At 35.7% G+C, this 10,892-nt stretch overlaps 1 protein-coding gene across 1 annotated transcript; it reads left to right on the forward strand.

Moving 5' to 3' along the window:
- Positions 1-9,559: 9,559 nt before the first annotated feature.
- LOC149206920 (KH domain-containing protein At4g18375-like) lies at positions 9,560-10,588 on the forward strand. The gene has a single exon (XM_089397843.1). The coding sequence runs from the start codon at positions 9,560-9,562 to the stop codon at positions 10,586-10,588; it is 1,029 nt and encodes a 342-aa protein (XP_089253969.1).
- Positions 10,589-10,892: the final 304 nt, after the last annotated feature.

The raw sequence follows: 10,892 nt of genomic DNA on the forward strand, positions 1-10,892 counted from the left end.
TTCTAGTCAACTATATGAGAAGGATCATGAACATATTTTTTCAGTAACGACACATGAAATACATTATGAACTTTAACATGACTAGGCAGAGCCAACTGGTATGCTACAGGACCCATGCGATACATAATTCTGAATGGTCCACAAAACCGAGGTGCTAATTTTGCACTCTCTCTAGTTTTAAGAGTACCCTTTCGAGGATTAAATATTAGACACACATGCTCCCCCACTTGGAATTCCTTATAGGACATCTTTTGGTCTACATAATGTTTTTGGCGATCTTGGGAAATTTTAATATTTTGTTGAATTTTCCACAGAGTTTGTTCTGTTTCCTATAGAATTTATGGTCTAAGAATCAATATATCCTCAGGTTGACTCCAACTGATTTGAGTATAACATCTTCTTCCATACAAGTCTTCAAAAGGGCTCATCTTGATGGTAGCATGATAGCTATTATTATAGGAAAACTCAAATAGATGTAGAAAATATTCCCACTTGGTGGGTCTGTCCATTACATACATTCAGAGCATATCCTCCAGAATTTGGTTTGTTCATTTAGTTTGCCCACCCATTTGTGGGTGATATGTAGTATTGAATTTCAACTTAGTACCTAAGCTCCCAAACAATGCCTTCTAGAAATTGCAGGTAAACTTTGGATCTCTGTATGATATTATCATTTTTGGGATTCCATGTAGTCTGAAAATATCTCGCATGAATACATTAGCAATTTGGGTAGTACCAAAGGTAGATTGTATTGGGATAAGATGTGCTTCCTTAATCGTTGTATCTACAACCACCATGATATAGTCATGTTGTTGTCTCATCCGAGGAAAAAAATTATAAAATCCATGGAGATCACCCCTTACTTCCACTCAGGTATGGGCAATGGATTCAACAATCCTGCCTAATGTTGATGTTCCATGTTCACCTTTTGGCATTGCAGTCATTTGGATAAGTACTCTACCACCTCCTTCTTCATTCTTGGCCAAAAAAATTGTTTTCTTAAAGTGGTAATCATCTTTTGGTACCTTGGATAACCGACATACTATCTCTTGTGGAACTCATCTAGTATCATTTTCTTTAATGTTGTCACCTCTATAATAAACAACCTATTTTGGTAGGTAGTTAATCCTTTTTTATTTACAACATATTCCATGTCTTTTCCTTGTTGTACCTTCAGTTTCATTTATTGATACTTTGGGTCCTGCTTCTTGTTACTTGTATTTGCTCCTCCAAATCTATTTTACACTGCTTTCTGCATTACCCAACAATGAAAGAGGATATCTACTTAATGCATCGACGATTTTGTTTTCCTTTCCATTAATGTGTTTAATTTCTATGTCAAAGTCGCTTCGGAAAGCTAACCATCTTGCTTGCCTAACATTTAAACATAGTTGGCTAATGAAATACTTCAAACTAATATGATTAGTTACCAGCACAAAATTGTTTCCCACTAGATAATGCCTCGACATTTTTAAGGCATGGATTATTGCAGCTAACTCTAGGTCATAAACAACATAATTTTGTTCAAGTTTTTTCAGTTTTCTTGACTCATAGGCTATGATTCCATTACCTTGTATAATCACCCTACCTAATCATTCCAAAAATCCATCTCTACATACAGTAAACTCCTTATTTGGGTCTGCTACCTTCAGAATAGGGGTCGCTGTCAACATATGCTTCAATTGATCAAAACTTTTTTTACACTTTTCTCTCCATTCAAAATTAACCCCCTTCTTTTGTTGAGAGGTAATGGGGTAAACCAACTTGGAGAACCCTTATATAAACCTATGGTAGTACCCAAAAATTCCCATAAAGGAACGAATTGCTGATACAACTTTCGGTATTGGCCAATTCATAATGGATTTAATTTTTTCAAGATCCATCACCAATCCTTCTTTGGAGACGATATGTCCCAAAAATTTGATCTGGGTTTTAAAAAACTCACACCTACTACCCTTTTCATAGTGATGACACTCTCTATGTAATACCAATTTCAAATGCTCTTGGTGTTCCTCCTCATTCTTTGAGTATATTAAAATGTCATCAATAAAAACTAACACAAACTGATCCAAAAACTTGTGACACATTATTCATGAGACACATGAAGATGGAAGGGCATTAGTGAGTCGAAATGGTAATATCGTGAACTAATAATGTCCATACCTCATTCTAAAAGTTCTTTTTATGTATATCCTCATCCTTTATGCGCAACTGGTGATACCCGCTTCACAAATCAATCTTAGCAAAAATGACTTCCCCTCTTACTTGGTCAAATAGATCATGAATGCGGGGGAGAGGATATCTGTTTTTGATGGTTATGCTATTAATATGTCTATAGTAAATAAAAATTCTAAGTGTACCGTATTTCCTCTTAACGAACAGTACGGAAGCTCCCCATGGGGACACGCTTGGTCTGATATATCCTTTATCAAGAAACTCTTGTAGTTGCAATTTTAACTCTACCAATTTTGGGGTACTCATTCTATATGGGGCTTTGGACATAGGTGTAGCACCCGATGGTAATTCAAATGAGAAATCAAGGCTTCTCTAGAGGGGTATCTTGGGAATTTCTTCAGGAAATGCATCATGGAATTATCTCTCCATTGGTAGATGGTCTAATCCTCTCGCTTCAGTTTATTGTTCCTCCTCTTCCACATGTGCTACATACATGTGGATTTACAACATATTCCATGTCTTTTCCTTGTCGTACCTTCAGTTGCATTTATTGATACTTTGGTTCCTACTTCTTGTTACTTGTATTTGCTCCTCCAAATCTATTTTTAAACTGCTTTCTGCATTACCCAACAATGAAAGAGGATATCTACTTAATGCATCAACGATTTTGTTTTCCATTCCCTTAATGTGTTTAATTTCTATGTCAAAGTCGCTTAGTAAATCTATCCATATTGCTTGCCTAACATTTAAATCTAGTTGGCTAATGGAATACTTCAAACTAATATGATTAGTTACCAGCACAAAATTGTTTCCCAATACCTAATGCCTCCACATTTTTAAGGCATGGATTATTGCAACTAACTCCAGGTCATAAACAACATAATTTTGTTCAAGTTTTTTTCAGTTTTCTCGACTCATAGGCTATGATTCCATTACCTTGTATAAGCACCCTTCCTAATCATTTAAAAGATCCATCTCTACATACAACAAACTCCTTATTTGGGTCTACTATCTTTAGAATAGGGGTCACTGTCAACATATGCTTCAATTGATCAAAAAAATTTTGACACTTTTCTCTCCATTCAAAATTAACCCCCTTCTTTTGTAGAGAGGTAATGGGGTAAACCAACTTGAAGAACCCCTATATAAACCTATGGTAGTACCCAAAAATTCCCATAAAGGAACGAATTGTTGATACAACTTTCGGTATTGGCCAATTCATAATGGATTTAATTTTTTCAAGATCCACCAGCAATCCTTCTTTGGAGATGATATGTCCCAAAAATTTGATCTGGGTTTTAAAAAACTCACACCTACTACCCTTTGCATAATGATGACACTCTCTGTGTAATACCAATTTCAAATGCTCTTGGTGTTCCTCCTCATTCTTTGAGTATATTAAAATGTCATCAATAAAAACTAACACAAATTGATCCAAAAACTTGTGTAATACATTATTCATGAGACACATGAAGGTGGAAGGGGCATTAGTGAGTCCAAACGGGAATATTGTGAACTAATAATGTCCATACCTCGTTCTAAATTTTTTTTTATGTATATCCTCATCCTTTATGCGCAACTGGTGATACCCACTTCGCAAATCAATCTTAGCAAAAATGACTGCCCCTCTTACTTGGTTAAATAGATCATGAACTCGGGGAGAGGATATCCATTTTTTATGGTTAGGCTATTAATATGTCTATAGTAAATACACATTCTGAGTGTACCGTATTTCCTCTTAATGAACAGTACTGAAGCTCCCTATGGGGACACGCTTGGTTTGATATATCCTTTATCAAGAAACTCTTGTAGTTGCAATTTTAACTCTACCAATTTTTGGGTACTCATTCTGTATGGGGCTATGGACACAGGTGTATGACCCGAAACTAATTCAAATGAGAAATCAAGGCTTATCTAGAGGGGTATCTTGGGAATTTCTTCAAGAAATGCATCATGGAATTATCTCTCCATTGGTAGATGGTCTAATCCTCTCGCTTCAGTTTACTGTTCCTGCTCTTCCACATGTGCTACATACACCTCGAAGTCGTTTCTTGCTGTTATTTTCAGCTATAGGCTGTTATTTTCCTTAATGAAATTGCTTTCGTTTTTCCTTTCAATAGAAATAAATTCCCTTGGGAATCCACACAACTCACTATCTTTTCCAAAAAATTTATAAAATCTTTATGTTGTTCTAAACATTCGATTACCACCAAGAGATCATACGATCCTAATCGGAGGATGTTTAAATTGCTTTCGGTGAGGTATCCGTTTAAATTTACTACACCTTGCTTTATCACACAGGTCACTCTCCTTTGAGTAGCAGTGGCTAGTTGTACCAACCACATATGGTGAATTTTTTCTGATTTTAAACCACACTTTTCCACAATCTAAGGGTTTATATAGCTTAGACTAGCCCCAGGTTCTATTAAAACAAACAAAGGATGGGTTTGGATAATAACTTCTATTTCAATCATGTTAGATTGATGTTTTATTGTCGGTATTCCAAGGTTGCCCTAACTATTTAATAGAGGCAATAAGCAGAGGAATTTGGGAAATTCATTGAACAACATGTAGGAGCCTTAGGAGGTTTGTTACTAAGGCATAAAATGATAAAAGGGATGCTTTGTGGTTGATTTCTTGCTTCCAAGGATGCCTGGCAAGGTCTAGGTATATCATAGAAAGAAGCTATATTTCTCAAAACTAAAGGAACAAAAAAATTATGTAGAGTCATATGTTTTCCTTTGTATGAAATTTATGATGAACAATAGAGGAAGTGTCTGGTCAAGAAGAGCAGTAAATTTGACATTTTTTTTTGGATTTGATATACTGTGGTTAAAGTTTTCTAGTATAAAATTTATTAACTTCACCTAACTTTTTAAGTTTTTAAAATTACTTTCCTAATGAATAATCCAATTTAAATCTATTATACTAAGGCATTCTATTATAGTTATTTCATGTGCTGGTGGTAACCATGCTTAGAATGGATTTCCTGTTCATTGAGCTATTGTCAAATTTCCTTAGATATTAAGACTATCTTCTGATAGTACAAATGTTTGGAAGACATATGTTTGGAAGACATGAGTACAATCTAGATTTTTATTTGACTGAAATAAAGCAAGTGATCAAAAGAGGCAAATAATGCTTAAAATTAGAGAAAAAGAGTATATGCTGGTACATTGAATTAAACGGTTCGATCTAGTGGTCTCTTCTCCCACAAAAAGTATATTTCATACTTAAAACAACACAAAATATCTCATACCCTAGAGTGTGACTTAAAAATGATAATTATTATGATATAACTGGTGATTTTGAGATTGTTGAATTTATCAGTACCATCATAATTTGCAATTTTAATTGGATTTAATTGTAAAATTTAGAGAATTTGGCAAATATTGAATTACCATATTCAATGTAGGATAATTAAAATAATTCCATATTCTGACGAAATGATATTGCAACAACAACAAATACTTATCATTCATATGCTTTTGTTATAGAGAGATCACAACAACTATTCTATGGAGGTGAGAGCTCTAATTTTAAGGTTGTTGGCTACCATTTCGGAAGATCTAGGGCTCAATTTCAGTTACTTGGATAAAATCTTAAAAAAAACATAAAATAATGGATATAATGTACTATCCTCGATGCTGAAACCTAGATATTACTGTTGGCACACCACACTATTAGGATGCACGTGGCATCACCGTTTTAATGCAAGGAAAGGTCATTGGTATGCAAGTACTCAGGAATGGAAAGTGGGTTGTTGTAGGACCCATACCCAATCCTTTCGTTGTTAGTATGGGAGATAAACTACAGGTATTCAAAAAGAGCAAGAGCAGATCCAATATTTAGCAGATCCAATATTTTTTTTCCACCTGAAAATTTGACAATGTTATTATTAATGCTAATAATTTGTCAGGTAGTGAGAAATGGGAGGTTCAAAGTGTGGAAGATCGAGCAGTAAAAAATGCACCTACTGCACATATATTAATTCCTACGTCTTATTGCCTTTAGAGGATGCCTTCATTTCCATTGTAACACCCCTGGTTGATGAACAACATCCAACTCTTTACAAAGCATATAAGTTTGCTACTCATGTACCATCTAAAAGGAAATGCACAATTCTAGCATAATGTTTGGGTAGATGTTGTCCAGATTTATAAAGAAGATTTTAGGAAAGTGGGAAGACAAGGCTTATCTAAATTATTGGCTCAATAGGATTTATTATTTTGGAAATAAACTAATGATTGCATCCAATACCACCTTGTATGTGAATTTAGTTATGCTTGAAGAGGTTGGTTACAGGGACACACGTTAAAGTATACCTATGATCTCTCATTGATTTATGAATTATAATGACAAATATATGCAAAATGCACACTTTTCACCTTAAACACCTCACTCTTACATCAAAGGTTTATGCTCTCAAAGAAATGGATGAAAGCCTCTCAACTAATGTTGCATCTAACTCTGTGTCAGTGAATCAGAACAAAGATGAGAGTTTAACTACTGCAGAGGGTTGTAATCCCAAAGCATGGAAAATAAAGAGAAAATAATGCTAGAATAAAGGAAACTCTAGAAACAAAACCTGGAGTCATTAGAAAAGCATGAGGTCTATCCAAATGAGAAAATACCCGGGTGCAATTTAGAACAAATATATTAAAACAACAAAAAGAGCTCTAAAGATCTAAGGTGTCACAATAATATTGAACATAATTGATTCTAATCTAAGTCTAAATGGGGATGAGTAGGGCTTTTGAACCCATAATATATTTCAAATCCTTAAGGACTTGGTAGATTTTCTCATGAAAATCTGCTTCATATCCTGCAATGTGAGTAGAAACCTAGAACCTAGGAAGGAAGAAAATTCATTATTGCATAACACCATCCAACACCTAAGATCTTATGTGTATTTTCTTGAGGAGCGGAGGTTACTAACTTCTGACTATGTTCACTTATGGGTGATATTTAGCATTCTAGTTATCACCCTAATTGCTTTGAGGAATGAAGAAATTCAATCTTTGGTATAGTTCACTATGACTTTCTACTCTAAACATAACCCACGGTAAGGGCACTTTTTCTAGATGTACAAAATGGCAAGGTACAACCCTTATTACATTAACGTAATAGCTTCTTACTAGTTTAAATAGTCAACATAGCCAGACAAAGCACAAGTAAGTCCCATCTTGGAATGTTTTAAACATAAAAATACAAGTAACTAAAATTTTGGCACTGAAAGAAGTGCAAGAATATATGAAAGAGGGATTTTCTAGACGACTTCACAGATATAAGTGAAGAATAATTCAATAATATCATTCTAAACCTAAATGTGAGGCTCTGGTAAAGCGAACAAGAGATAAAAAATAAAATGGATAAATAATTAATTATAAATTTCTGATAGCCAAGCATTTCATGTTTGAGATACTAATTAACATCAAAAATCCTCAAGAAATATGGGAAATGTGAGAAAGGAGAAAATACATACAAAATTAATGGGAAGCAATGAAATTTCATTGCAGGGAATTTTTAAAGGTATCATATCCTTGGATGGTTTGCATCAATTCCATTGTAGGGAATTTTATAACATTTTAACATATGTGTCCTCTATACACATAAAGAGAATACCATAATTAGTGAGCTCTATATTTAACAGAAGCTTCCAAAATTTACAGTTTCAGATATATAATGAAAAGACACATGTTCTCCGGAATTCAATCATAAGCATTTAGCTGATCACCTGCAATCCCCATATTAATGCCATTATTCAAGAATAAGAGTGACAAGATTTCTTGAGACAAAATAAGCTAGCATACCAACATTTTAAAGGGGTAGTTTTAGTTATTGTTTTGTAACAGAATATAATTTTTAGACGCAGGTTCATAAGAAAATAAAGAAAATGCACTTACAATGAATCAAAGGAACAATGCACTAGTCAGCTCTTGTCATGTTGTTGACACCTGCCCACGGATTCAAGTTTTCCAGATTCTCATAATTAGGGTTTTGCTCAATATATTTTTGAGGATTGAGTTAAATATAAATTAACAATTCAAACAATTTATACTAGAATCAATATTTAAAGAGAGGTATCACACCCTAGAACAAGTGGAAAACTTTATTTCTTTGTCATCATAGACACGAGTTAGAAATCATACATGTAATATTACCTACAATTCGATATATATACTTTGTATACGTTTTTTTATAAAATCATTAGAGGAGAGCATGGCCACAGCAACTTATCACTGGGAAAATACGACTTACCTCACACAACAAAGACCAAGAAATTAGAGGAAGAAGCAGGTTGGCTTGAAATCACGAATTGTCAAAGAACCTAATGACCCATCGTCACAGAAAATAGAAGCAAGAACCCATCACCAAATACATGAAAGAAACAAACAAATTCACTCGTTTAAACCAAATTTTGATAAACCTAGGATGACCCTAACTAATAAGCCATGCCCAAGCCCAATCATCCAGTGCGCCCCACTTCATCCATCCATAGCTTGGCTTCTTCATCATAACCAACTTGTTCGCATGTAGGGACAATCGTTGGTGAATGAGTAGTCGTTCAACACCTGCATGGGCACTTGCTGGTGAATGAGCAGTTGCTCCACTTGCGCCTCCTACTGCCAAGGCATGTATTCGCATGAAAGAGGGGCTCTGCCTTAACATTATGGTGTAATAATTGTTTTCTGATTACTTATTAATTAATCACTATTTTATAATTTTTGGCAATGTTTTAGTGTTTTATTTTTAACTATTTTTTTAAAATCAGACCATTGTTCAATCGTCTAACAAAAGATAAATCTAACGATAAACAATTATAGAATAGCAACTAGGGGAGCTTTTTGCAAAAGAAATACCTTATAGTATAATTATTATTAGAAATTAAATTAAAATTCTAAAATCAGTGAACAAACAATATCCCTACTCTATAATTTTGAAAATAAAAATTTTAATTATTTACTTAAGTGGGAAATTTATCTACACAATTTTAAAATAACAATAACTATCACACGGAGAATGTTTTCTGGTTCCTGTTCTTTCACTTAGATTAATATTGCTATTGGAATATAAAAATATGATACTATTATTGAAGTGGAAACCTAACCCACACACGTCGGTCTTAACACGAGGGTACCGTGTGAACAAATTGTCGGCCTTAAGAAGCCCTAACGCATGTCATATAAGAGGGACAAATCAGTGGCCTTGAAGGGAGGGTGTGGGAGACTCGAGAAGACAGATAGCATTCAAATACACGAACTTCTTCTCCTGGCTCAGCGTTTTTCCTTAAAAGAGGGAGACATCTAATCTGTGAAAGTGAAAGGATTGCCAGCAATGGACAGGTTTTACTCTGCCATTGGAAAGCGAGGACGCAGGGAAAATGAGGTTCCAGAGAACAATGATGGAAATAAGAGGCGGAACTTTGGCACTGGTAGAGAGCGAGTTTTGCCTGGCGCTGACAGTACCGTGTATCGCATACTATGCCCTGCTATGCCCTGCTAATGTGGTAGGAAAGGCGGGTAAAGTTATAAAATCTGTGACTCAAGAGACGCGCTCGAAGATCAAAGTTATAGCTGCTCTTCCAGGCGTTGATGATCGTGTGATAGTAATCTTCAGATCACCGTCAGGCAATGACAAGGAGAAGAAATGCAATGAGAGTGAGAATGAGAATGAAGTTGAAGTTGAACCTGTGTGTGCTGCTCAGGATGCTCTTCTTAGAGTGCATTCTGTTATTGTTCAACAATCTTCTGTTATTGTTCAACAATCTTCTTCTGCTAGAGATAATGACGCCGACGACAAAAAGAGACAACACAATGCTCGGTTGCTGGCTGCTAACAGCCAGATTGGAGGTTTGATTGGAAAAGGTGGAAATAACATTCAAAAGTTGAGGAGCGAATCCGGCGCAGAAATTCAGATACGGCCAAAAGGTGAGTTGCCAGGCTGTGCTTTTAGTTTTGGTGAAGTCGTCGTCATATCTGTTGATGTAACCGCTGTCAAGAAAGCACTGTATGCAGTTTCAGCTTTTCTGTATAAACACCCGCCCAAGGAGCAAATTCGTTGGAGCGATATTTTATCTGCAACGAACCCAACTTCACTCCTTCCTTCTGGTGCACCTGCATTATTTACTACGCCAAATTATGTTCCACAACGAGATTCACTGTTTGCTCATCACAGTTCAGGTCCTCCAATTCTTGGTACTTGTGCCTCCGGCTATTTACCAGCACTGGGAGGATATGGAAGTGAAGCTCGAAGTTCATGGCCTCTTAGTTATAACCCTGCTCTTCCGGCCATTGCTCCAAAATCTAGGAAATCTGCTGTTGAGAAAAGTGGGGAAGAGTTTCGTATTCGAATAGTATGCCCAAATGATAAAATTGGAGGTGTGATTGGTAAGGGTGGCAATATCATCTAAAGCATGAGGAAAGGCACAGGAGCAATTATTAAGGTCGAAGACGCAGATTCAGATTCAGATGAACGTGTAATTGTAGTTTCTTCAACAGAGTTGGCTAATGATGGGGTTCGCCTACGCTTGAGGCAGTCCTCCAATTGCAAGCAAAGACTAGTGGAAGCACTAGTGACAAAGATGAAGGTGGCATTTGTACAAGGCTTCTTGTTCCGTCAAAGCACATTGGTTGCCTTCTTGGCAAAGGTGGCAACATCATCAGTGAGATGCGGAAGCACACTGGAGCAAATATTCGCATATTTCGCAAAGAGGA

This window comes from Pinus tabuliformis, chromosome 1_2, assembly GCF_031772625.1.
Source record: "Pinus tabuliformis cultivar Carrire ecotype Pingquan chromosome 1_2, CPIR1, whole genome shotgun sequence".
NCBI classification, from domain to species: Eukaryota; Viridiplantae; Streptophyta; class Pinopsida; order Pinales; family Pinaceae; genus Pinus; species Pinus tabuliformis.